Here is a 27810-nt window from a genome sequence, read left to right as displayed (position 1 = left end):
ATTTTAATTGACCAGTGAAGGAAAAACAGAATGCGTTTAAAATATACAAACATTTTCCCACTATCTGAAATAACACAGTGTCTCTAGGGATCTAGTTCTACTTTCAAAAGTTTCAGTCTTATGGTGAGGCAGGATGGTGACTCCCCCTTCTTATCCCCATAAGAGTTGAAAGAGGAACAATTCACACTGAGTTTCCCAACAGCAACACGTGGTTGTGAAAACCCAAGGTCAACATGTGAAATCACACTTTCACCCAAAACCAGCTTCATGTCAAAGAAGACCTTGCTATGAGGTCACAAGAAGGAAGTCAGAATAAGTTGTGCACACAGAGGGTGTTTCCGTCCCCATTCCTAAAAAATAAAAAACACCCAGAAGTAAGTATTCACAAGAATATTTCCTGCAGAATCACTTCTGCATTTGAAACTTCAGAGGCACAGAGGAACTAAAATCAGGGAAGAATCTTCTCTCTCACTCTCCTCTTGTACGTAAGAAATGATTTCCTAAAGAAATGTGTCCAAGCATGATTTTTGATACATGGAAAACAAAAGCTACAACAAAAAAAATCTACTTGGTCAGTATCTCTTTGGTAAACAGCACTGCATCCTGGTCTGAAGGGTGAAGCTGCAATACAGAGGAGTCAGGTGAGTTCTTCCACATCACTTGCAAGCTGACAGAACAAATAAGAGCAGAAAAAACAACTCACTTCCGGCCATATACAGGTTGTAAAAGCTAAAATGAAGAGGATAGGGAAACCAAGGAAGGCGGGAATGAAGGAGAGAAAAACAAGCTGTAAGAACTGCTGAAAAATTAACTTAGAGAATGAAAACATTTCCTCCAAAGAATTCTTTTCATATCAGGAAACAGTAAATTGAAACAAAAGGAGTTCCATTAATGAAGACTGCACAGACAGCAAAGGTCTAAACATGGAACAATTCCACCAGGAAAAAGAAGGATGCCCTTGGATGCAGGCACTGCATAGAACAGAAAGGTTCCTAAGGTAGTAAGCATGATCATTAAAAACACCCAACAACTTGCTTTTCTTAATTATTGCAAAACTATTGTCTCTCTGTAAGACAATCAGCATCCATTATCTGAAACTAATTTCTCTCTTTTGTCATGTACACTGCTAGTGTCATGTACACTGCCAGGCTTTCTCACCATGCTTTACTCTGGTTTAGAGAAGCACAAATCCACAAGTCTTCCAGATTCACGTGGCATAAGGAGGACACAGAATATGGTACCCTTTGAGGAAATAACCATTTTTAGGGAGAAACAATCTCACATCTGCCCCTTAACCAGCCATAGCTCCTCAAGGTTGGACATGGGACTTGGGAAAAATATCTCTTAACCAGCAGTCTCCCAGATATTTCCATGCTTTGGCCATGACAATGATAACAGTAAGTTAGTACACAAGAAAAAATAGTAAAATTCTGGAGTAATATCATGAGAAAGTGTTGTCCTTTAGCCTTTAGTTTAGTTTATAAACACAGCTAAGACAGAAAAGTGAAGGAAGCAATCAGTACATTACATGGATATTTTTTAAAGGAAAGGCTACATCTTCCTAGAGTTATAAAGTACATGGTGCTAAAATTCACTATTTTATATACAGTAATATTAAGAAAGAAATACCTCTAAAAACACAGATACAGTGAGTAAATGAGTCCCAACTATCCCCATAATGTTTTTAACTGAAATATCAACTTCCTTTAGAAGCAATTTTTAAACAATTAAGCACCACTTTTTTCACCATATATACAACATTTTCAAATTCTAGGTTGCTATTTTTTCTGCTTGTTTCCTAAAGAAAAGCATGTGCTTTCATTTAGCTGGAAGAGTCCATGGAGGTTTCTCCATGGCATCAAGTTTGATGTAGCTTACTCCTTAACTAAAGATTTATCCTATAAATTCCACCAGAAAACTCAGCAACAAAAACTTATTTACAACATAAAAATTCTGAAATAGTTTACAGAGACTGTGAAAAGAACAAAAGTTGATAGGACAGATCACTGATGAAACATGTGACTCATCTGCCTAACTAAATGGGGTAAATGATGAACAAACCACCACGAGGCCATGTGTTAGACTTCACTTTTAATAAAGCAAAACCACAAGCCTTGTGTTGTGTCTTTTTATTACAAAAATTATCACAAAAATATTGCATATTTGAAAGAATATTATAGATATTCAGAAATGTTTTATCATTTGAGAAAAACTGATCTAAGTATCTGCCTTGGCTCCCCTTTAATAATCTATAGCTATCCGTGATTTATGAATGATTCCCAGTTTATATTTACAGAAATAGTCAGGAATTACAGAAAGTTAACAGCTGTAATTTTGTAATATGTAACACTGCCTGTTCTCAGGGACGTAAGTTAGAACAGAGGTTTTTCAACATCTTAAAATTCATTAATTTCAGAGGAGTGAGAGAACCTTATATACAATAACTAATATCACTGTAAGTCCACTAAAAGCACAGGTGGCATCTAAAGATCACAATAACCTCATTTCCTTAGAAACATCCACTTTCAGTCCCTTATTGAACAAAAGGTTTTAAGATTTATGTTGTATCAAAAATGCTTGAAGAAGTCAATGTGAGTTTTGCAGTCGATAACACAAAGCAGTCTATTTTACATAAAAAAAGAAAAAAAGCCAGATCTCACAGTTAATTCCATTTACCTCAGTGTGAATCCAGTGAGCAGGAGGATGAACAGCGTGCTTTACTGCCAGCTCTAGTATTCCTTCTCGTTCTAACAGGCCAGGGCTTGAACATATTGAGAATCCCCCAACTTCAGACACTCCAGGAATAAAGAAATCAACCCTAAAAATAGACCAGACACAAAAGTTTAAAAAAGAAGCCAACAACCCCAAACATGGAAAACAATAGCCAAAACAATATGGCTGCCTTTATTTCAATTATCCTTCCTTTACAACATCTTCATTTCTGTAACATAACTTTTCCAAAAAAGGACTTAATCTTGGGGATTACCATTTCCTTAGAATTACTTTAATCTAAAAACATGTCTTCATGTTTGCTACACTAGGCAGTTTTCAAACCATTCTGCTTTTAGCATTAGATGCCACATCTTACAACAGACTAGAATTCTAAGTGTTTTAAATAAATTATTTGCATATTAGAACAAAAACCCAATTATGTTCTGATAGAGTGGCTTAAATCCCACTCTTTTTGGTCCCTTTGATGGACGCTTCAATTTTCAAACATAAGAAGATTTGGGTTCTAATTCTAGGGAAGTTACTTTAGATTAAACACATTTTTTTCCTGGGTAGCTCTGAAGTAAAACCAACAGTGAGTGAAAAATTTCCCATGTAAAAAGTCTGCAACTGGCAGCAGAACTACAGTACCCTCTGGTGGCAGACATCACTTCCTAGGTTATAGGAAAGTGAACTGGAATAAATTCCTACTTTTTTTCTTTCAATTTAAAAGTAAACCATGCACGGTTTTGTACAGATTAGAAGGCAACATGTGGCTAAGCTTCTGCAACATCAGCCATTAGAGAGTATGGAAGGCAAGCCATTACTATATATGAACTATAATTCAGTCTCATTAAAGTGAGGCATTGATAAGCCTTGATGAGGCTTCCAAATAGTTATCAGAAAAAAGTTTCAGGTTAGATTGTGATCTATCACCTGAACAACTCTGTGTTCTATAAATCTCTAAATGCTTCTGCTTTCTACAGCACATAACAAAATCCCTGTATTTCAAAATAAACTTAATGTTTATAACTAGTTGTGCTTGGTCCCCTTAGGAAACAGCCACAATGACAAGCAATGCTGAGTACTAGAGAATCATTATTCAATTCAAGCCTCGGTTAGGCTGGCTCAGTTCAATGAGGGTGCAACGAAAAATACAGACTGGCTTCCACTGCACAGGTATTTTATTTAAACAGCAAGGCTGTATTCTTCACAGAGACCTTAAATGCTTGAGGAAAGAGAAGCACTTTGAGTAGTTCACCATTTTTAGAAGAAAAAAAATCTTGGCTACTTACTCCACACAAACTTCATCCTTTGAAGAAAAAATCTTTGTCTCAAAGAATGCACACTGTGTGTGATATATACAACAGCGATATAATTTTAAACTTTATGCTTATAATAAGCTTGATGATGTATAAAGGTATCTGACTGCAAAAGAAAGGTCAACAACCAAAAAAGTTGAGAAGGCTTATTTTAGCGTTCTTAGCTTGCACAGCCCAACTGCCCATGGAGCCCAGCTTTACTGACAGTCAGGCTCTGGGAGGTGAGAAAGGTCGACTCTTGAATTGCAGCATGTATCCTGCCAAAGAACATCTCACGATGCTACTGAAACTCTTTACCTCCCTCTGGTGGAAAATAATCTTACTACTTACATTAATGAAAATTAAAAAATAAGAATTTATGCTGTAAATTCACAATTTACATTGAAGTCAAAATATTCTCCTTGACATGTAAGGGACATCTTATCTGTGCCCAGTGGGGAAATGCACACACATCGCCAAACATTGCTGCAAAACCTACATCTAACGTGTTCTTTGCCTTTCCAAAATAGTAATGCAGATATATTCTTCTTTCCATACTAATATTTCTTTGCCAATTACATCAGTATGAGAGATTTCAAGGCACAGAATACTATCTTATAGTGGACTAGCTCTGATGGCTTCTCTCAGCCATATTAGCAAGGGCGAGAGAGCTCCTGAGGAAATGCTACCTGTGACAGCCTAAGGGAAAAGAGCAGCAGAAGGGGAAAAGAAAACCCACAACAAGGAGAGGCACAAAAAGATGTAAACGAGAGATCTCAGGGTGTTTTTTCACTTGCTTCCTTTTAAAGGCTACCTAAACCACATCTTTAAGAAGTGAATAATAATTCCTGATTGCTGGAGGAAGAGATAAGAAACACTAAAACCATAAAGCTACTCCAAAGTATTTAAACATGCATGTACCTCAGTGCATGTTTTAGTAAATCAAAAGGGGCAACAGCAACAAGTCTCTTCATTATTATTTGAAGTGAGATAAAGACCAATATCTGCCAGCATGCTTGCAAAACAAATTCATGTTTGCTTCTGAAAAACTCAGTAATTGGAATACTTTCAGGAAATGTAAACATTTTAGTGACAGTCTTTGGTTGAAACATCTTACTATAGCACATCCTAACAAGTTAGCCTTTTCTGCTTAGCAAAATGTGCTGTTTTGTACTGCTCATCAAAAAAATGCTACCCCAGTTTATAGATACAAGTACAGAAAAGTTGTTGTATACCTTACAATAGCATTAGAACACTTTCAAGGAAGAAGAAAATGAAGAAGAGTAATTATAATTAAAGCTTTCAGTTTTCAGCAAGATAATTTCAAAAACATTTTTGGAGGGTAAATGTACTTTGCAAGTCCTGGCAAGAAAGAATTTAATATGAGTCACTGCACATGTGCAAAAACTGCAGCAAATTACTTCACAAACAAATTATTGCTAATCAGCATCTTGTGTTCTGGTTCTAAATTTAAAAGCCAGCATATTAACACTCCATGAGTAACATATGCTGTTAATACCCTAGCAGCAATACTTTGATTTCAGCAAAACCGCTTTCATATGGCCAAAGCCAATAAAAGTTTAAGAACATTTAAATGTCCATTGCCAAAAGCAACTACTCCTAGTTTTAAATGAATTTCTAAGAGAAAAAAAACCCAACAACTTACTGAGGGAGAGTATTTTTAACAAGAAAGGATGACAAACATGAAAATCCACAACTTACTTGGGTAAAAAATCATGTAAAATTGTTTAAACAAATGGCTAATTGTTTCAAAGGCTTAATAATTCAAGGTTTTTATTTTCAAATTTGCCTATTTATATTCATATATTAATCTGACCTACCAGGCTTAATTTTCAGAGGAGAAAATTCAAGGGGAAGAAATAAACCAAAACTAAGTAATTTGCAAATCAGCAGTCCCAGCTCCCTTGTAAAAATAACTAGCAAATAAAGACAGCAAAGACAACTTGCAGAATAAACTGCAGTGAACTTCAAAGTACTCCTGAAGAAACAATGTAATATAATAAACCCCAGCAAAACATCAAAACAATATAACTGAACATTTTAAAGAATATCTACTTCTGCACTTTTAATAGTAATATTAGCATTTTTTGTAATGACTGTTTAAAAATTATGGCAAATATCAGCTTTTTGACAGAGCACTCAGTAAGAAAACATTGAATTATATAAAATAATGATTTTTTTTCCCAGGGCTTAAGAATTAGAGGCCTTTCAACACTTTGATATAGTGGACTTGTAGTATTTTCCCCCTCAAATACACTAGAGGATCTTACCATTGTCCTGCTTTGAAAGTAAATTCCTTATTTGCTATAGCCAAACGAAGTCTTTTGACTGTCTCTGATTCATTGGTGATTCCACACACTTTTGCTTGTGTAATTACCTAACAAAAGAAAGAGAAGCCATTGTGATATGTAGATATAATTTGCAGCAAAAGCACTCAAGAAGCTGTGCATGAGAAATCTATCACTTCCCATGTTATCCATGGGATTTCGTTACCTACAGCACCAACATTTTTTCACTGAGGTAAGAAACAAAAATGGATTTCATCCATGGAAGTGTTCAAGCCCAGGTTGGATGGGGCCCCAAGCAACCTGGTCTAGTGAAAGGTATCTTTGCCCATGGCAGGGGAGCTGGAACTCCATGATCTTTAAGGTCTCTCCAAACCCAAACCATTCTATGATTCCATGATTCACTTAAGTAATCACTGAATGGAGAAATGTGTTTGTACTTGCAGTCCACCATGTCTGTCACTTTTTCTAAGACTAGACACAAACATACTTTATTTCAGTTGAAGAGAACATAGCTATAAAGAGAGGTGACTCCTGGTTATCACTTTTCAGATTCTCCAGACGTCTATACAAGACACACACTCCTGGCATCCTCCATTAACAAAGTAAAAGATCTCTGATATAAAGAGTGACAAAGGACACTTGTGAAAAATCAGTTGCAACAGAAGTCCCAGGGAGAACTCTGGATCTGTAACTAGATTTATTTAAGTAATTAAATGCATTACTGAAAGATGATGCATTAATGCATCAATGAAAGAAAACCAACAAGCTTTGTGTTAGTGCATTTATCCCCTACACCCCCACATGACCACAGGGAAACCAGGACACAAGGTCTCATATCTGGTTAACAGAGCAGTTTTTGTTTGGCAGCCACATGGGAGGGGATGTCAGAGCCATACTCAATACCACTTTTAAAGAGTTTTAAAAAAAAGATGAAAAATGAAACCATATTTTGCAAACAGACCCACTGGGGATGAGCACCCCACTTAAACTCTGATGCCCATCAGTGCAACATGGATTTTCATCCCCTCCCTGCCCTCCCTTTTCAGGCTTTTTTGGACTATAATCATTAACCTTTTCCCTCTGTGAAGAAAGCAATGCCCAAAGTATCTTCTACACAGAGCAATACACAGATTTTACTGTTAAAATGCTGATGTCACTTACCACACAAGGAAATACTCAAAATACCACCACAAGTCTACCATTTCTCATTTGTCTAAGATCAAACAGATCAAACAAATTTTAACTTTAAGCAACTATGCTGTAATTTAAAACAGATGTCAGGAAATTAATTTATTCATAAAGCAACATCTGAACACGTCCCCTGTCCCATTAAACAGCAGGACATTTGCTAATTTAAAATGAAGTAGCATGGATTCCTGTTCCACTTTAGCAGACAGTATTAAATGAGGAATGCAGTCAGTCAAAGTTAACAGAAGAAATGTCAGACACATGACTTCAGTGGTTGTTCTGATGGAGAAGTGCAGGAAAGGGACATTAAATTTGCATCTTCTTCATTCCCTTCTCTACTCTTCAGTACACTCCTTAATTTGTTATTTGGCTGAGAGAGCTGCAAGAGCACTGGAAATTTAATCCTTAATTGGTATAAAGTTATTTCAAGAATTAAATTTGAGTCAGGGTGATCAAAGACATTCAGTATTTTGGACCATCACAAGAGTATCCAACTGGCCAGAGAAAGGCTGCAGTGAGGAGGAGGAGGACACAGGACTCCAGATCTTGCAGCTGCCTTTCAAGAAAGCATTAGTCACGTTTTCTTGCCCTGGTCCTTCACATTATCACTCTTCAACAGGCAATGTTCTGTACATTCACACTAATGCAACACAGATTTATGATTCTTTCATCTTTTACAGCGCTGAAATGGCCAAATAAGGTAATACTGGCTGAGGGAAGCCAACTGCTGATTATATGGAATTTGAAACCAAGCAGAGAATTTAAAATAAACTGATTTTAAAGTGGTCAGAAATAAAGCAACAAAGAATAAATCAAGCATTAAAAAAAGAAACAGCATAATCCTCTGATATGCAGAGAATGTGCAGTAGCAAGAACTGAGCCCTGCTCTTTCACCATCTCATACAGCTTCCTTCTCTTCCTTTTGCCTTAAAGTTCCCTGCACCAACCCTGAGCTTCCAACACCTCATAAAGATCCATTTTCCATATACTTTGCAGGTACTGATGTTGAGCAGAAAAAGGAAGCAAGCCAAGCAATCAGATATATCCAAAATAAAAACCCCCATGGTTGCAAAACTCAAAAGTGCCATCATTTTTTCATGTCAGAAGCAAATGAGAACATGCATCAGTCTGTGCCGGTCTCTATATCAATTTTCTTGGCTAAACAGGATCCATCAGAGCAGCTGGATGCCCACAAGCAGCACTGATCTGTACTCAGGGAAGAGCTGGCATTAGGTGTGAACAGCTGAGGCACACTCCATGGTTCCCAAAGCTCACAGCTCTGGTAACAGGCAGAATGAGGCTGTGTTTGTCTCATCCATCTACAGCCCATGTCACACATTCTGAATCTTCTGGTTTGGGGGTCACCTACATATCCCCTCCACCCAGGTTCTTTTTGGGAAGAATGTGCTTTATTCTCCTCTATAGTTAGGGAAAAAACTTAGGACTAAAGAAGGACTTCATTATGTACACATACACATTGTGTGTGGTGTGTTGGCATCTGTGTGCATTTACTTTAGCTTATTACAGAAAGGAATTATCTGTATGAAATACAAAAGTATGTCCCCCTCTGAACATTATGAAAAAAGAATGCTTACTGCTCAAAACTGAGATCCAGAATAAGCATTTCTGGATTTGATGGAAAACAATGCTCTATATTCCTTGTATTTCTGAATTAAAATAGATACAACTGAAGATCCTTTTTACAGCTGTCTATCATCTCTCCCTTCAAAATGTCTGTGCTTTTTGCCTGTACCTCCTATGTTATAAAAGGACATTTTCCACATTTTTAATCTCAAATCTGAACCAGAATTTTAGAAATCCAGATCTGAGAAGATCTGAGAAGTCTGTGTAGAGATGGTGGGTATGCATGTGGTTTCATTACTTATTATAGTCCATACTTGGCCAGAAATCTAGTAAGTTTCTTGTCCAACATAAAATAAATAGCATCATATCACTGACAAATTTTAAAACTCCTTACATTTCATCCACTGAGCACAAAATATGCTAACTTTATACCAGTATGAAATATAAAAAATTAGGAGAAAAAGAAGTAAACCAGACTCCAGCAGAAGGCAAAATGGAGCCTAAGAATCAAATACTATTATCCAATATAATTATCTTCACAGCAAAAAAACCCCAAATTAGTTGCATCCTAAAGAACAGAACACTAACCTCCTGTCGAAAATTATTTGCTGTCCTCTCTAGATGATCCATTTTCCTTTTTGATTTTATTGTGCTGCAAGAAAAAGCAAACAAAGATAATTGTAATTTTGACAGCTGTGCTACTGTCCCTTACTGATATAAATTTCTATTAACATAACAATTTACCAGTGTAATCCAGGCTACAGATGACATAAATCTAAATAAGAATTAAATATACATATATAATTAGGATTTAAATTAACCATTTATAGGTCTGTAGTAATTTGTCAGCTTGAGTTTGACAGTGTTACCATGGCATTCTCTTAAAAAAAGAAAGTAAGTGGATAACCTACCCGTTCCCTGTGCAGTAACAAAAAGCAGAGTGCCTCAACACACCCAACACAGAATGAGAGGGGAAAATTCTGCTTTGAGCACCTCTCAGTAACTGAGGAACAGTGCAACCCACATAAATAGTAGCATGAGCCATGATGACCAGGCAGTCTTCAGAATCACTGGTTCCTGGAAAATATCATAAATATTTGTTACATGAAGCACTCAATATTTGACATGGCTTGTTTTCAGTCTTTATTTCCCTTAAATCAGAAAAGCCAAAGCTCAGGTGGAGCTAAAACTAGCAACAAGCATACAGGATAATAAGAGGGAATTTCACAAGTATGAAAGTATCATAAACAAGTGAAAATATGCATCTATTAAGTGAAGGGATGTTATGTCCACTCCTGAAGGTGAGGGTAACTGAGGTTCTTGTTAATAGATTCCTTGGGGCAGATTAGAGTGAAATGACACTGATATAAAAGTATAAAAAAATCACTGAAGAAAATATATAAGGAAAAACAAGGAAGAGAAAGAAAGGATAAGAGTAGATAGCAGAAAGGTATCACCACCCATAGATCCAGTGACAAGACTCGATTGTTGCCATTTCACTTAGTAAAAGTGGTTGTCACAGCCTTGATCCATCAGGGGCAGGGGAATCCCACAAAACAGAGTTCAATGGGCTCAATACATCCAGGTTCAGGTGGGAACACCCAGGTACCTCCCCTGGAGGGAAGTTTCACACTGTCTGTTCCAACACTACAGGTCATGTGCAGTGGTCTGGTGGAAGGCCCCAGAAATGGGTCTGAGGGTGCTTCAGGGGTCTTTGATGGGTTATGACACCTTCTAAGCCACAACAGCTGCCTTTCACACCAGCTTAGCTGAGCCAGTTCTGTCCCACAGGAAGGGATGAACACCTTCAGGCCCAGGTGTGAATAATTCTCTATCACATATCATCACCTATCAAATTACATTATTTCCATGATGCAATCCATTGATTCTTTAAAGTATTAATATTTTACTTTCACTTAAATATATTTTCCTGCATTCTTTTAAGGCATGTAATTTAGTTTCAAAATGTTTTTTCATTTTGAATCCCTTGAAATGGCCCTGATCCAGCTTGTTTATAACTAATCAGGCCTATACTTTCTAGGATTTCACCAACAGCTGCATTGGCTGGTCACTTAGTAATTTGTCCGGTTTGTAATCTTGTATGAATGAAGACAGAGCATCCATAAATTAGGCTGCTCAGAAATGGAATACATTTACAATCACTACTCAAAATGCCCACTTTCAAGCATAAGAAGTACCTCCTTCTTTTTTAACTGTCTATATTTTTAATAGTTTCTTAGCATTTAATTGCACAGTAGCTTGGCAACTTTTAAACACAGATTTATTTAAAAGTCTTTTACCACCAGTGAACAAAATTACTTCAAATTTTTTTCCACAGCATCACAGAGTACTTAAAGTGTACTTAAGTGTTTAAACAAAACACTTCAACACTTTCTACATCAAATGTGTAGAAGCTATTGGTAACCAAAGTATTAAAAATCTCAAAATATTTTAGGACAACAAAATACAGATGTAATGAAGAAGTCACATTCCTCTACCTTGGCATATTGTCTGTAAACCCAAAGTGCTCAAAAATCACAGAGTTTCTGAAAGTCATGAGATCACTTTATGATCTGGAGTCTTTCAAACAGCACATCATGGTTGCATCTCCAACCAACCTAATGATCAATATCAATACATATATCGGAAACAAAATAAATGTCAGCCTAATTTTATAGTCACAGCTGAAAGATCCTATCAATACAGATGACTTTAAGGCTGAGACTCCATCCTAAATTAGAAATAACTCTTGAACAGTAGTTCAAGATACTTGCTCCATTTATACTATCATCAGTCTCCAATCGTGAAAAACACAATGAAGATCAGTTGCAATTTTCACTCTGCAACCAATAAATTCCAAAATGTAATTTTTTGATAAGTCCTGGTTCTCCTCTACCACATACAAGTGTGACTTATGCCTTATAAAATGTGAACATCTTCTCCCTCATCTATGGATCCCCAATCACTGCTGTGATTTTCTCCCTCTCATCCAGCTCTCTGGCAATTCCCTGCCTTCAATGAAGTGCAGTGCTTCAGCCTCCCAAGTTCCTCTCAGGTGTGATGTTCACCCTTTACTCTCTGCTTACCCAAGCCGGTACAGGAATAGCCACTCTAAATACCCTCCTCCTTCACAGAATGGATGAAGTTGAAAAGGACCACAGTGGGTCATCTTGTCCAACCTCCCTGCTCAAGCAGGGTCATCTGAGATCATATGGCACAAGATTGCATCCAGATGATTCTGGAATATTTCCAGTGAGGGGAAACTCCACAACCTTTGGACAATCTGTTCCAGTGCCCAGCCACTCACATAGTACAGAAGTGCTTCCTCATATTCAGGTGAAATTTCTGCATCCGTTTCTGTCCATTGCCTCTTGTCCCAGTGGTTAGCACCCCCAAGAAGAGCCTAGCTCCATGCTCTTCACACCCACCCTTTAGATATTTTCATATTTTTTATAAACCTCCTTTGCTCCATGGAGAGAAACAAGCACTATATTCCATGACTCCTTCCTCTCCTCACTTAAAACCAATGAACCATTCATTCTCCATCCCTCTGACCCGCTGGCCCGGGTTAGTACTGCCTGAGATACATGTCTGCATCTCTTCCCCAATCCCACATCACTGTCTGAAGGGAGAATTACTTTTAGTTTACGCGTGCCACACTTGAGTGCAAATTACTATGCGGGTTAACGCAAGAGAGTGTAGAGGGGGCAGCACGGGTACTTGAGCAAGCAGCACAGGAAATCTTTTTTCAAAAGCTATCTCTCGGTAAGACACTCCTTTAGACAAACAGTCCCTCCTGCAAAAGTAATCAGAGAAAACAAGGTTTTTCCCCTTTTCCCAGGACTGAGGCCAACACGGTGAGCGCTGGGAGTGGGGGGGAGCGGGAAGGGGACAGCAGTCTGTGCCCGGCTGAGGCGGGGCGGCACAGGGGCGGACACGGGAACCGCACGGACAAGGAGCAGGGGAGGGACAAGGACAAGGGAAGGGCAAGGGGCAGGGGAAGGACAAGGCCAAGGTCGTGGCAGTGCCCGGCCGTTGCCCCGCAGCCCCTGGGGCTCGCCGGGCAGGTCGGGACTGGAAGCCGCAGCGCCACCGGCCGGCCCGGGCAGCGCTTCCGCCCGGCGTGCGGGGCTCCCGCCGCGGGAAGGGGCGAGCCGGGGGGATTCCAGCGCGCTGACCCTCAGCCCGCCGCCCCTCTCCCTCCTGTCCCCTGCACGCCTCCCATCGGAGCCCTCCCCGGGATCCCGGGCTGCCCCGGCCCCCTCCCGCCGCCCCTACCCGCCGCCGCATCCCGTCAGGGGAGCTCCGCCCGCCTGCCCCTCAGGCGCCGCCTCTTCCCGTCCGCCCCGGCCCGGGCCCGCCGCTTCCCGCCGCCATGGCCGTGTTCCACGACGAGGTGGAGATCGAGGACTTCGAGTACGACGAGGAGACCGGGACCTACAGCTATCCGTGCCCCTGCGGGGACCGATTCGTCATCACGCGGGTGAGGGGCGGCCGGGCCGGGCCGGGCCGTGGGGAGAGCGGGGCTGTGCCTGCCGTGGGCCGGGCAGGCGTCGGGCCTGACCGCTCTGCCGGGGCTTTTGCAGGAGGACCTGGAGAACGGGGAGGACGTGGCCACCTGCCCCAGCTGCTCCCTCATCCTGCGCGTCATTTACGACCAGGTGGGTCCGTGGGGAGGGCAGTGCAGTCGGGCGCGGTTCCAGCCGGCTCCCTCCGAGCCCCGGTTCGCCGCCCCGTGCGGGAAGCGTTTAAAAGTCCCTGATTTGGGACTACATCTCCTGTCTGATCTCTCGTTTTCTTGTCTCCTCTTGCCGTGTTTGGGCTTTAAAACACTGGGTCTGCCTGGGTGGGCGTGGGGTAGGACACAGACGGGGCGAAATCAGTGATGCGAAGAGCTCCGTCACTGACCCCGGCAGCCCTGGCAGCTTTCTCACCTCGTAGGCACCTTATGGCTTTCCGATTTTGGGAAACACACTCATACCAATTACAACCACCCTGTTTTTCAGCCTGGGTGTGTCTGGGTTTTTTTGGTTTTTTTTTTTTTGAGGGAGAGGAGATCCAAAAATAATGTAAATCGACTAAATCCCTGCTTGCTGTCTTTAGGAGCAGTTCATGCGTGATGAAGTTGTGGCAGAACCTTTGCCAAGCAAGGAGTTGGTCAAGTGCTGATGAGAGTATCGTGGACTGTGCTGCTTTGGGATCAGAAAGTATGGGGATTGTGACTGCGGAAAGAGATGTGGTTCTCCTCCTGGAAGTGCTTGCTGCTCTGAGATACAAGTGCAATAGCTGTCTGTCTTCTTCACGTGAATGGGAATTTGTTGGGGCATCAAACACGTGAATGGGTTTTGTTCCAAAGAGTTACATATAATATATAGAAATTGCTCTGTGTATTCCAGATAACTTGAGGATTATGATCATGGTTTACAGCAAGTCAATATACAGAAGAAGAGTGTGGAGTTGGGAAATTATAACATTTAGTCTAGCAGTGGCTTTGTAGCCTGTGGAGAAAAACAGGCTTTGTGTGGGTATATACCAGTGTGAAATAGCACAGAGAGCTGAAGTGTTAAGGGGCAAGATTTGGGAGTTCATAAGATGCAGTGCCTTATAGAGTGGACACAGTGTAGTATCTCCCAGGATGTGGGCTTGTGTACTTCCAGCCCATGCTGAATATGGGGAGAAAACAAGAAACCTGGAGCCGACATTTACCCAATGTTGGTAAATTGTCTTTACTACTGTAAGCACAAGGAAGGTGCAGTTGTCTGTGTGTCTGCAGTGGGGGCAACCCTTGACCTGGGGCAGATTTGTTTCTTAAATTGCTTCTAAAGTATCTTTGAAATAACTTTGGTAGTTGTTCCCACATGACTGACATAACAGTGATACACTTTTGTGGGTGTTGTGTGAAATGAAACAAAAGGAGTCTAACTTTTTTACCCCTTCACAGCTAGTAATGTGCAAATTGACTTGAACTCAAAGTGGGTTGTATTTTACCCTTATTTTCTCAACAACTTTGTGATTTGACTGTTGCAGCAGATATTAAATGGGCTGCAGTTCTTTGTGCCATTTGTAGAAGTACATTTGCTGAATTTCTTAGCCTTCCTTTCTTAGATGCTCTTGCTTCTTGGATAGGAGATGCACACATTTCACTTGATTAATAAAGGCATTTTTTAGGGTAGAAAAGAGTTGTGAGAACATACTCCACATTGATTCCAAGACTGCTTCTTGAATTACAAGCCACTGTATTTAAATATTTACTTAAAATTGTGGTCATTCCTGTGTTTTAATAGGATTTGACATCCATGAACTGAAATATGGCGAAAAGTACCTGTGAAGAGTTTATGTAGCTATTTTGCTCCAGGCACTAAAGGTCAGCAAGTTTTACTGGATTCTTTCATGTAGCTGTTTTTGTTCTTATAGAGTTCTGTGAATGTTGAAGATGAACATTCTAGTTATTTTAAGAAAAGGAGAGGAAAAAACCAAAAAAGAAAACTACACCTAGTTGGAAGTTTTGAATGCAATAAGCACAACCCAGAGTGTTTCCATGCCTAAACCAGGAGGTGGCACTTGTGTTCCTTTGATATCTGTGCTTTAAAAAAAAATTGTTGTGGTACTTTGGTTAGCTATGCCTAATCAAATATTTATTTTGACTATTTAAATAAAGATGTTTAAGATTCCACCAGTGGTTATAACGGTCCATTGCTTACTTTGTTTCTGCACCAGCCACAATGATTTCCAGAGGTCTTGAGTTGCTGCTGCTGGGGTGATGATACTGGGAGTTGTTCAAGCTGGTTAATAAAAATTGTTTCAATCTGTCAGTAGGTGCTGTAAAGCAAACTTACAGGAACCCTACCTAAACCCTTGTTCAAATTTCTACTGCATAAATACCTTCATGATTTTTCCGCAATTATTTTACATAAGAGGAGTTATAGCAATTTTCAAGTGCAAGACCAGGAATGTATGCTCTGATGTAATGTGTCAAAGTAAGTTGCCAGGTGTATCATCTCTAAAGGTGCTTAGATTTTGCAGAAAACATTGACCAGATTTTGTTATATAATGAAGGTCAGGCCTTGTCATAAAGACCTAGGAAACATTTTACTTGGAACTTTCAAGTAAACATGACCTGTAACATGTTTTTTATTGATTCTTTGTTGTGTTTCCACAGCTAATGGCTTTTTTCAAAGTAATTTCAAAAAATTAATTAGCTCATTACATCAGTTGGGACTGTCAGTGCTTAAAGTTTGTCACATGGTGTAAATAGGGTCCAAGTTGAAGAATGCAGTTTACATGCCCAGTAAAACTACTTAGTCACATTGTATATATATCAAAGCTTTAACAAAGTATGCATCGTGCTTGCTTTCCTGGAGGTGTTTTTACAACATAACAGCAGTAAGGTGGCGTGGATGACTGTTAGAAAAGGATGTGGCCACATTTGCCTGCATAAATTTCAACTCTTGTCTTCAGTCTCAAGGGTCCCAAGACAGTAGTTGCTGTCCCCCAAAAAAAGAGGCAAAACAGGAATAGATGTCATTTTTCTCTCTTCATGTTGCCCTTTGAGAATCTGAGCGAGATGTTTAAAACTGTTGAGCTGTTTTTGTTTTCCCTTCTGCTCTGCAGAGAGGGGTTCTGCAGCAAGAGCTCATCCTTCATAAAAGTTCAGTGATGCTAAAGCCAAAGAGCTGCCCACTTTGTCTTTTGTTAACTTGTAAGAAGCTCCAGTGATTGCAGTCATCTTTTAGAAATATTCTTTCATATTGTGTAATTCCAGAGCAGCAGTGAGGGCAGTGTGAGTAACCCATCAGAAATGTTCCTTGTCAGGAATTCATTCACAAGGTTTCTTCACAGCACCACAGGCTCTGGCCCCTCGTGCATTGCTTGTGTATTACATGCTCTTACAAACCAGTAGCTCACTTTTTGTCTCAAAAGGCAATTGTGTAGAGCAGAAAGAAGTTTTTTGTTTGCTGCTTGTGTCTGACAAGCAGATTGATTGATGATGTGTTTGGTTAGGTCCTTGGATCTGCACAGAGGAGTCCAGTGTGGTGAAAACAGCATCACGTGAACATTAAGAGAGTTATTCATACTTGAAGGAGATTAGAGAGGGTGAAACAATTTATGGGCAGTTTCAGATATTCAAGCTCTGGAATTTTTCATACTGTTGAACACCTCTGAACTTCTGTGTAACACTGAAAACAAGCAATACACTCTGTTGCCCCAATTTTATGGGAAGAAACGTAAGATAATTTGTTCTTCATTAAACTAAAGTGGCTTAGCCTCCCTGATCCGGCAGATTCTTGTTTGCATTTCAAAGGAACTTGCTGAGAAGGTCATGTACTTTTGGCTCATTGTGTCTATGTGTCAGTGGCGTACATGATTAGTTTTGAATAGTTGCTCTAGAAGTCTGTGACACAGACCCTGCACCTCCAAGAGCTGAGGTCATTAGGCCACTAATTTTGCTGTTGGTACTTGTTTCATTGTCTATATATTGGGGAACTTGTAGTGCCCTAGAGGACCTTTGTAAGTACCTTAAAATTTCTTCTCTCCATCACAGCTTTTAATCTTGATTCTCAGCACCAGTCAAAAAAAAAGAAAGGTGTTGCAGAACATCAGAATTAAAGATCATTACATAGATTACCAAGTCTGTCTACCAAGAAGCAGATACTGATTGATTTCAAATAAGCTGGAAAAATTTCATTTAAGATTGTGAACTAACAACCATGTATTGTCACAAAGACAAGCAGTTTCTGCATGTTCCATTTCCATCTCCTCTATTCCACTTTAACATTGAGGTCACGCTGACTGTAGGGATAGATATTTGTTACACTGAAAACTTCTTGAAAAGTTTTTACAAATAGGATTTGTCAAGATGCCATGGATTTTCTTCTACCAGTTCTATGTGCATTCTACTTCATGATAACTTAAAATGCTGATTTCTTAATTAGTCTGTCCATAGTAGCCATGGCATGGAGGAGACAGAGGATCCTGTGAGGGTGCTGGGCTCATCAGCTCTGAAACTGGTCAAACCTGTTGAGTGGCAGAGGCAACAACTGACAGAAGCTGTGCCAAGAGGGAAAGCAGCTGTCACAGTGTCACCTGTGGTCAGGGAGGAAGTGCTTCAAAAGGGACTAACCAAAAGGGCAAAACCTTAAGTGACCGATCATCACTCCTTCCCACCACTTGCTGTCAGCATTGTGATCTGTTTGCACACCAGGTCACCTCTCCAAAATTCTTGGCAGCTCACCAGTCCATCACAGGCTTCCTGTCATGTGGAAAATCATTACTGTGCCATAGACTGTGTCAGTGAGCGCAGCAGGTCAAGAGAAGCTCCCTCTGAAGGCACGGTGGCATGTGAAGGTCAGAGTAGAGCTGCCCCATCCAGGGGTGGTCATTTTTTATTTTAATGTCAAAACTAAGATCCTTATCTTGTTGCTGAATGCTAAAGCTGTTGCTTTAGGGAAAGATCCAACTATGATAAGACTCAGGGTAAAATCAGCAGGAGCTGGCAATAAGTCACTGTTGCCGTGACCTATTCAGGCCCTTTCCTGCTCCATGGCAAATAGTTTTATTTTGGTCTCTTCTGGACAAGTCAGAGGACAACTTTTTGACACGTTCGGTACTTAAAGTAAAAGATTTCCATCCACCAGAACACTAAATAGCTGCAACACTTCCAAGCATGATCTTTGTGTAGGTAGATCTGTGTTGTTCACACAAAATACAAATTTCTGTTACTTTTAGTAACAAGGACTATTTCACGCTGCCTAGGAAAAAATTGCAATTTTCAAGGGAGGGCTTCTTTTTTTTTTCTTTTCTTTTTCTTTTCCAAATATATTGAAAAAGATACTGTTTTACGGTTTTTATTTCTGTGTGTCTCTGATCATAGGCCTGTTATTGATCCTTTCCATGAAAATTGTGTACCTATGCAATACAATACCATCTTAAGGTATTTGGTTGTAGACCATAGCAAGACTGCAGCATAAATTTATCATTTTTATCACTCTGTAACAGAGGTTAGAACTAATTTTGTAGCTTGTGACAGATTTTATTATTAATGTTCATTTAATTACGAAAAAAGAAAGATAAAATATGAGCCCTTCCTTATCCTTCTTTTTCACTTATTATGGTAGAACACATTTGACTTCTTATATTTTGCAGAGGCTTCTATGGCCCCCAGTGTACTGCCCAGGTGTTCCCACATTGAGGGACTCTGGAGTACATCCCTTAGCTTAAACCAGACTTAGGGGAACAAGACTTTGAATTTAGGTATGTAAACAGTCTGGAGGCAGAGATCCAGACAAACCGCCTGTCAGTCTCACAGTCTCTCTCTTGCAGAACTACTCAAGGGGGTAATTTTGGAGCCAGTAAGGAAAGCTTCTGTCCTGGAGGCTGAGCTGGGCTGTGGTAGAAAAATAGATAAGTGCATCAGAGCAGGAGTGACTGTGCCAGGGCAAACCAAGGGTCTCCTTGGTCCCATCCCATCCCCAGCACTGCCCAGCAGCTGCTGAAGAGTCCATGACCAGGGGAAGCATCTGGGGATACTTCCCTGCAAACCTCCCACACAATTTGAAATTCATGCACTTCTTGAGACTGATGCATTTGTGTTTAATGCCACAAACAATATATATATTTACATGAATTTGTCTAATCACTTTTTGAATCCACATCACAATTTAAAATTTGTTGCATCCCATGGAAAGGAATTGCCCAAGTTAAGTGGGCTTTATGAAGAGACATGTCTCTTTGTTTCTTTTGAACCCATTGCCCTGAGGTTCATTTAAAGACACCTTTGGGATAGGAGGAGACTGTTTTCTGGTCTCTGCTCTCTAGCTTACTGAGGTCTGTTTAGGTTTTTTTTTTTTCGCTGCACCATTTTTGAAAGGGAAGTAAGAACTATGCACCATTCTAAACACAGGTGCATCATGCATACATGTGTATACCAATATTTGTTCTCTATTTTCCAAAAATTCTTAACATATTATGTTCTTTTTTGACACTTGGTGAGCACTAGGCTGACATTATCTTAGAATTTAAGTTTGGTTAAGGAAATAAATTTTTAGAATCTAAGCCTTAGAGTAACCTTATATTTTTCCTCCTGTATCTTTCTCATGGCCTAGATGGTTTTTAGAAGACAAGTTATCATGGGTTCAGGTAGTTTTTCTGCTAGTCCCTCCCACAACCTCCTAACAGCAGCTGATAAAGGTGTGCAAACTCCATGCATTTTGGTGGGACTGTCCAAGACTGGTTTATCTCCACTCCTCCCATCATTTAGCTCGCTTTATTTGTTTAGATTTGTAATGTTACTTCCCTTTCATATTTATTTTAATTAGCCCTGTTGCATTTCTCACATGACTCCTCCTTTGAAGCTGCATCTGTGTGCCTCTTGTATTTCCTTGTTTTTGCTACAGTGGTTTTCCTGGTGGGTATCTGAGTTTTCTGGGCAGTGAAGCCTTTTATTTGAGTTGGTGCAGTGTTTCAATGTGAGATTTCTTTTCGTTTTGAGTACACTGTATTTACTTTCCTAAAAGAAGTGGGGACACTGCCCAAGATGCACATATAAAATAGCATGCTTTTTGAAAGGGCAAAGAATATTTTCTTTTATTCAAATTTACTACATCTTTGTAACTGTTTTCTAGTATTGGCCCTGAGGGAGGAAGTCTTAGCCTGAATAAATCATGAATGATAAATGTGATAGACTGAAGGTTTCTTGCTTTTCCTTGTGAAGAAGGGGTTAATTACAACTCACAGTCTCTCTCCTCTTGCAGAGCTACTCAAGATGAAGCTATTTCTTGGAAGAATACCCTTAGGAAGTTAGTGACCTAGAATGAGCTTGGCATAGAATTGCCTTTTAGCCTTAACTGTGATATTTGCTGCTGCAATCTCCTAGACAAATGGGTTTTGACAGGCTTTGCAAACAGCCTGAGGTCGTAGCCTACGAGCTTTCCTTGGGCAAGTAAAAGCTGTGGAGTCAGGAACTTAATACATTTCTTGAGACAAACATCAAAATTCTCAAACCTGGGGAGGGTGCATCGTGAGACAGTGACAGGCAAATACAAGCCCTCCCAGGACTGTGAAAAGGACATGGCAAGCAGCAAAGCATGGTCTCTGCCAGGGATGGTTCATGAAGTTCAAGCTCTGCTTTGAACAGGAATGAAGATTGTATTTTTAATATCCCTTGACATAAGGCCCAGAGGAGAGCAGGTGATGGCACACAAAACTGGCATGCATTTTGGGCATCAAAATACGCTTCTGTGGCCCCTACTCCTCCACCACAAAGTGCTTACCAACCTAGAGGTGCGATTTTGCTGTGGAAGCAAGTGTGAGCAGCAGATAGGGCTGATACCTAAGTCTTTCCTATGCAGGTTTCCTCTGTGCACACTGAGCCCAGGGTAGTGGGCTGCCTGGGCGGATGCAATGATTCAGGGCCCACCTCCTCCTATTTACAAGAGGAAGGATTTTCTTCCCACCCCAGCTCTTTGTTCAGGTACTCACCTCAGAATTTGTTTCTTGCTGGGTAAAGCTCACAAGTAGCCCAGCAGTTATGGTTGCATGGTTATCTCCTGTGCATACACAAGTGGGGGGTGATGTATAGAAGATGCACACTGGACGAATTTAATCTGGCATCTGCAAAACACTCTGATGCTTGCAGAGCTCCTTTTTCCCCCCCCCTTGATACTTTTTTCAAGTCTGGGATATTTGTAACTGAGGGAGAATTCAAATAAATCAGCAACTGGAGTAAATGCCAAACAACCACAGTCAAACTGTCTCAGTGTTTTAAACTAATAGACCCCGTTCTCAAGATATTCTACCTAACAGGATTTGATTGCGCTTTCTCAGCCAGAGAATTTCTGTCAGTACCTCTGCCAAATGCACAGTCTCACGGAGGGAGGATTTGATAGAGATCCAGGTTAAGTCAGCCTCTTCATTCAGAGACAATGACTGCCAGCCCCACACAGGCTGCAGCAGGGCCACCCAAATGTCGAGTTTCCACTGAGCAAGGCCAAGTTCCCCATATTCTTTTTTATTTTTGCAGCCATAGCAGGGCTGTGTCCTTGGGTTCTTTCCATGCCAAATAAAGAGTCTGCACATTTTGTCTAGTTCAGTTTTGTATGGTTGAGACCTTTATAGCAGAGGCACCTGCAAAAATAGAAGTCTGAAGAAACAGATTCATTTCTGACAGGTTAACCAACCTGAGGAGTAAGAAATTATTGCGCTAGATCTGTAAGCACATTTGCAGCTTGCCTTGCAAGGGCAGCTTGTGAAGATTAAACTGGCTGGGAATATTCTGAGCCCTAGGCATAGAGCACCCTCTGAGACACAGCTAATATAAAATGCTCCGAGGCAGATCCTGCCATGCAGCACAGCTGCGTAAATCTGGAGTAACACAGGCTGCTTCGGGGATGTTACTTCAGATCCACTTCACCCAACAGAAGAACAGAATTTAAATGAATTACCCATGAAGAGAGGATAAAGGACATGTGCAGTAAATAATACATTGCTGGGTTTCCTGCCCTTCATGACTCTTTCTCATAAATGTTTCAGCCTCAGTCTGATTGCTGCTTCACTGTGTCAGCCAAAAAACCAGACTGAGCAAGTGCATTTCTGTGTCATTCACATCTGAGGCTGTTATGGCTCAGGGTGAGGCAGAAGCACAGGCAAAACCCTGATTTCTAAGAGCATGATATTGTCCTCACCAGAGCCATATTTGAAATGCCTCAAGACACACTCTGTGACTGCTCTTGGTCAGATACAGCTCCCATTTTGTTTATTTTTTATCTCTTGCAGAACTGAAAAATAGGTGGGAGATAGGGGAAGCCATTTTAAATTAATAAAAATCAGTTTGTTCCCAGTGTCAATTGAAGCATTTCAGCATTTATGAAGTGATTCATTTCATTCTGAAGAAGTCCATATGAAGTCTCACAGTATTTTTCATCCTGCATTATCCTGCCACCCAGGCTGGCATTTGACACCAACCTTGAGTAGTTTTGGTTCCTACAAAACTTAATTTTTCAGGGGATGTTACTTAGTGAGTAATGAGTCTTATTTTGTCCTTTCTTTTTTCTTTGCATTACAGTTGGATTCTTTCTAGTCACTTATTTAATTCAGGAGCTGTACAATCTCTACTACAATGCCATTCAGATGTAAGATAGCTGATTAGAATTAGCCTCTGTCACCATAAGGTGACCTTGCTTCATGAGGTCAGGCTGTGATCCCCAGCACTGGATGCACCTGAACACTCCCCTGCTGTGTCACACATATTCTTGATGCTCTTGAGCAGCTGTCCAACACTAACTCAGGAGCAAAACACCTTGGTGAGATTGAGGAGCTATATCCACACCTGGAGCTACATCCACACCTGAAACATCCTTTACAGAAAATCTGAAACGACTCGGTTTTTATAGTCTACTCTCTTTCGGAGCTGACTGTGATATTTTAAACTTATCAAATGTGTTTTATAAATATGAGATACTGTTTACTTTTGCTGATTCTTGCACTTTCCTGATCTTTGGCATGCAGATTCTTTCCGTTGTTTTCCCCCAGATGTAGCACATTCATTGCTCATGACTGCCAAGAAATGACAATTCCAAGACTGTCCTTAGTAAATGAGATGAGCCTCTTAAATAGGGCAGGGACAAAACCTGAGTTACAGATTTGTGTATCTTTCTGACATGTCCAGCCAGAAAAAGAGAAATCTTGGTCTCAGTAGAACAAATGACCACCTGCACATTCTCACTGTCTGAGAAATACCTCCTCCATCTTGTCAGTTCTGCTGTTCCTTGCGCTCCTGTGTTCTTCATTAGGACTGTATTTCTATTGCCAAAACCAAGAAATAAAGGATATGGCTCTCCTGTGTTCTTGATAGATGTAGACTTTTTCCACATGTAGGGGGTTTTCTAATTTTTCTATTTATTTTGCAGGTGTGTTTTAGAAGTTTTAATAATAGATCTGCACTGATGAGACCTAGTATAGGAGCAGGTATAAATTGCTCTTGCCATTTTTGCAGCTTGATAGTCTTTTCTGTTCAGAGACCAGTCACTGGCAGACCTAGATCCACAAAGGTGAGGGGTTTTAACAGTACTGGCACAGCTGCAATGATCTGGCTAAGGGGTGCAGATAAAAAAACTTTTTTTTGTTGTCAAGAGTCAAAATAGGAATTATTTGGAGGGACAGGGTTTCATGGTCTGTAGTGCATTTCCAATGTTTATCAGTATTCCTACTGAGAAGCAGAAAATTAGGAGTTTTACATGTCATCTACAGTCACCTTGAAACCCCATAATGAAATATCAATAATTGAGAATAGCTGTTTGCTGTAAAGATTAGTGACAGGCATGAAATCACAGTCACCAGTAGATATAAATGTATTTTATGTCTTGGACATTTTCTTGGCAGACTTCAGTCTTCACAGAGTTAGGCAATAGCAACCCTGGATTTGGACACCTGTGCATAGAAGAATAGTAGAATGTTTTTTGGGGTCCTGGAGGGGAGAAAGTGGAGCTTGTTTTTTTAAATCAGTGAACCGTGATGTTCCTTGGTTAGCACAAAAGCATAATTTCCTCCACAAATGGAGAGGTCTGTTCCAGTTTATTATTTTTGCAGTACACTGTATATAAAGAGAAAGAAGATGAGATAACTCTTCCTGGAGAAAATCCAAGATGTTAATTAAAGAAATGGCTTTTTCATATTCATTTCTTACTGGCTGGAGTTCATGGCCATCCTGGCCATACTTGCTTTTATGTTAAGAGGTTTCCAGATGATCTTTTCTACAAATGCCTTTTTTTCTGCCACTAGTGGTCCTAAAAACAATAAAGAATGGAGACACAACACACCTGTTAATTTGGCTCTAGAACATTTTCACAAGGTGGACCTGAGTGTCAGGTCCCTGAAACCCCCAGGGTAGGGGGACGGCATGTGTTAGTGTTAATGTTAGGCGGACTGAAGGAAAGGCATCAGAACTGGACCCCAAAAATTGGAAGTCACATTCCTTTACCTTGGCATGTTGTCTGTAAATCCAGAGTGCTCAAAAATCGCAGAGTTTCTCAAATTCATGGAGTCACTTTATGATTTGGAGCCTTTCAGATAGCACATTATGGTTATGGACATATACATCTCCTTTTTTGGGGGGGAGGTTCTTGCTTTTTGATTCATGTTTTCATGCTTTTCACTCTACCATGGTAATTCTACTAATTCAAAGTGAAAATGTAGGATGTTTGAAAGTGAATAGTCTTATGTAAGCTGTTTTTGCCAATTGCTGGGACTTTAATTAAATCACCACAACATCAACATGAACCCCATGAAATCTGACACTTTGTTACAGAGGCCTAGCACTGAGATTAAAGATTTGGGGTTTTTAAAAAAAATTACCTCACAATCTTCAAAACCCTTTCTGCAATTAGTTGCTTCTAAACACAGCAACAATTGCAGGTAAAAGCAGTGGCCTAACTTTAAACTCCAGTCAGAGATTCTCAATTGTTTGTACCTGGTTCAAATCTGCTGCTGAGGTTGTCAGTCATTTCGATGAGCCATCCTCATTCTCATTTTTACTGCTCCCACTTTAGGAAGCAAATATGTTCAGTTCTACACATGAAAATGTAAAAAAGCCTTTCCCTGCCAGGCATGTCATTAGGAACCAGTACTTGCAATATAAACCTGAGGCTGCTGTTGTTGTAGTAGCCCATTTGGGTTGTTCTACAGTGCTCCAGTGCCATAAAAAGAAATGGACAGATGTTACTTGGGAACTGAAATTAAATTCACCTTTTCCCATTTGCCTCGTTATTCTTTTTCTCTGTTAAAAATAGAATATTGATTTTCCTAATTTTGCTGAGTCTGCAGTCTATGTTAGCATGTAATCATTGTAGACATGTTCACAAGGGTTGGCAGTAAAAATCTAGAAAAGCAATTTTTAATTGAAATTTTTAATTGAAATTTTAATTGAATTTAATTGAAATTGAAAAGTGTGTTGAAAGCAAGACAGCCCAGAGAAAAAGGTTCTTTCTTATGATGGGCAACCAGGAAGCAGAGCCCAGCACTTTGCCACAGGCAGCCTGGCCTGGGCACCACTCTCATCACTGCCTGTGTGAGATCCCAGCTCTGTTTCAGAGAGTGAAGGAAAGAGTGGGTGTTGTTCCACACTGAAACCAAACTCAGGAACCTTGGAAATTCCTCAAAATGGAATCACCATTATCTGCCAAGTCTGAGCATCATGTTACATCTAATCTTGAATGAAACTGCCCAAAATCGTATATTTTTTCAGAAAAGACAGACATCTTGTAATTAGCAAATTATGGTCTCATTGTTCCTATTTTGCTTTTCAAGTTCTTTTCCAGTGTCAAGACCTATTTTGTTTCACCCTTTCCTCTCATCACTGATTTAAGAGTTGTTCTTGGCACTAGATAATCTTAAGAGCTCTGTCACGGGCTGCACGCAGAAGGTTGTTCCAACAGCAGAAGCTGGAGCTGAAACCATTCATTGTTTATGTAGAAATAAAAGTTATTTCCTTAGCATCAGCACCAGGCTCTGTTCCTGGGCTTGTGCGTGTGCAAATCCACACAGACACCACAGACTGACTGTGGGCTGCTGCACAAGGAAATTAATGTTTGCTTTGCTTCTGCAAGCAAAGGAATCACCAGCAAACTGCCTTGAAGAAGTGGCTCTTGCCACTGCCTCGGAGCTTGCTATGGCAGCCAGTGATCCATCAGCTGGGCTGCTTGAGCTCAGGAAGCATCCATGCTCTGCCAGACGAAGTGGTTTGCCAGGCCTGTGGTCTGTTGACTGATTTGTAGGTGAAGGCAGCTCTTGGCACCACAGATGATAAGTTTTTGATGAGTATGGCACATATAGAAACTAGATAAGACAGCAAGAAGCCAGAGGTTTACATAGACAACTTGTCCAATGAGAAATTTACTGCAAGACTTATTTTCTAATTGCTATGATGAGTTTTACGTGTCTGCCTACTTGAAATATTTTGATTATTAATCTGTTCACTGCTTGGCTCTTGATTTCTAAACAGGCAAAGTGTGTGCTAATAAGAGGGGAAGCAAAAGAAAATTACACTAATGTAATGACCTCTTGTCTCTGTAGGACTGTCATGCATTAAACATTTTGGTTTGGCTATAGCTTTTCACCACTTTTGGTTTGTGTAGTAATCGCAAACTAGATGTATAAAGGGTGGTTGACAGAAGCAGCCTCCCAGTGGCTTATACTCAGACAAAAATATCTGATGTTCTCCAACCTGAACCCCTGATTCATCAAAGTACCATTGATTTTCTTTCAGAACTGCAATTAAATTTTTTGTGTAATTGTTACTTTAGATGATAAAAAAGAAACAGTAAAAAAAAATAGTTTTCACCTAATAGCATATTGAGAAGTGAATAAAAAATACCGTGAAAAATACAATACTAAAGGATGTAATCCTTTAAAGCTCATTTATGCCTATAAAATATAAGAGACATTATTAGATTATTAGTTATCAGTCTGTAACACTGAGGGACTAATAAATGTGGGAGTAATCTTTTGAGTAATTGCACAAAATAGATTAGTTATTTTAAAATGTATTTAGTATTTTTATATAATGCATATTTAAAAAAAAAATTACTTTCACATTTTTCTCAATTTGTAACACAAAATTACCTTTGGTGTAAATAAGTATCATGATAGTATTACCAAAGGTCATGGACTCTAAGAAAGGTCATTATGCAGCTACTTAGAAACTGAACAATGCACTCAGCCCTCAGGCT

General features: G+C 40.0%; 2 protein-coding genes across 9 annotated transcripts in view; one reads left to right on the top strand and one right to left on the bottom strand.

Moving 5' to 3' along the window:
- The window catches only part of OXNAD1 (oxidoreductase NAD binding domain containing 1), a 28041-nt gene extending 14564 nt beyond the window's left edge, over nucleotides 1–13477 (bottom strand). For 7 of the 8 annotated variants that reach the window (XR_014849797.1, XR_014849796.1, XM_085051049.1 and 4 more), the window contains exons 1-5: nucleotides 13370–13477; nucleotides 10003–10168; nucleotides 9680–9743; nucleotides 6302–6408; nucleotides 2677–2818 (exon numbers count right to left, since the gene is read on the bottom strand). Coding sequence is in view for 6 of the 8 variants with exons in the window: in XM_085051049.1 (XP_084907175.1) it covers nucleotides 2677–2818; nucleotides 6302–6408; nucleotides 9680–9743; nucleotides 10003–10136 (447 nt within the window). In the remaining 2 variants the exon portion in view is untranslated. Of the gene's footprint in view, nucleotides 1–2676; nucleotides 2819–6301; nucleotides 6409–9679; nucleotides 9744–10002; nucleotides 10169–11589; nucleotides 13080–13369 lie in introns of those variants that run through there. The other variant, XM_085051046.1, reaches the window with a different exon arrangement.
- On the top strand, nucleotides 13439–15762 carry DPH3 (diphthamide biosynthesis 3). Its single transcript, XM_085051051.1, has 3 exons — nucleotides 13439–13574; nucleotides 13678–13752; nucleotides 14195–15762. Exons 1-3 carry the CDS (start codon nucleotides 13467–13469, stop codon nucleotides 14258–14260), a joined length of 249 nt encoding a protein of 82 aa, XP_084907177.1. The 5' UTR covers nucleotides 13439–13466; the 3' UTR covers nucleotides 14261–15762.
- The last annotated feature ends 12048 nt before the right edge of the window (nucleotides 15763–27810 follow it).

This window comes from Lichenostomus cassidix, chromosome 2 (genome assembly GCF_008360975.1).
Source record: "Lichenostomus cassidix isolate B80296 chromosome 2, HeHo_3.0, whole genome shotgun sequence".
NCBI lineage: Eukaryota > Metazoa > Chordata > Aves > Passeriformes > Meliphagidae > Lichenostomus > Lichenostomus cassidix.
This window is presented reverse-complemented; position numbering and strand designations above follow the sequence as displayed.

What these genes read in the sequence shown, in the direction of transcription:
- DPH3 (XM_085051051.1), top strand. Translation starts at nt 13,467, where the DNA reads ATGGCCGTGTTCCACGACGAGGTGGAGATCGAGGACTTCGAGTACGAC. An exon ending in ACCGATTCGTCATCACGCGG is followed by an intron (nt 13,575 to 13,677) that starts GTGAGGGGCGGC and finishes GGGCTTTTGCAG; the next exon opens with GAGGACCTGGAGAACGGGGA. An exon ending in TGCGCGTCATTTACGACCAG is followed by an intron (nt 13,753 to 14,194) that starts GTGGGTCCGTGG and finishes TGCTGTCTTTAG; the next exon opens with GAGCAGTTCATGCGTGATGA.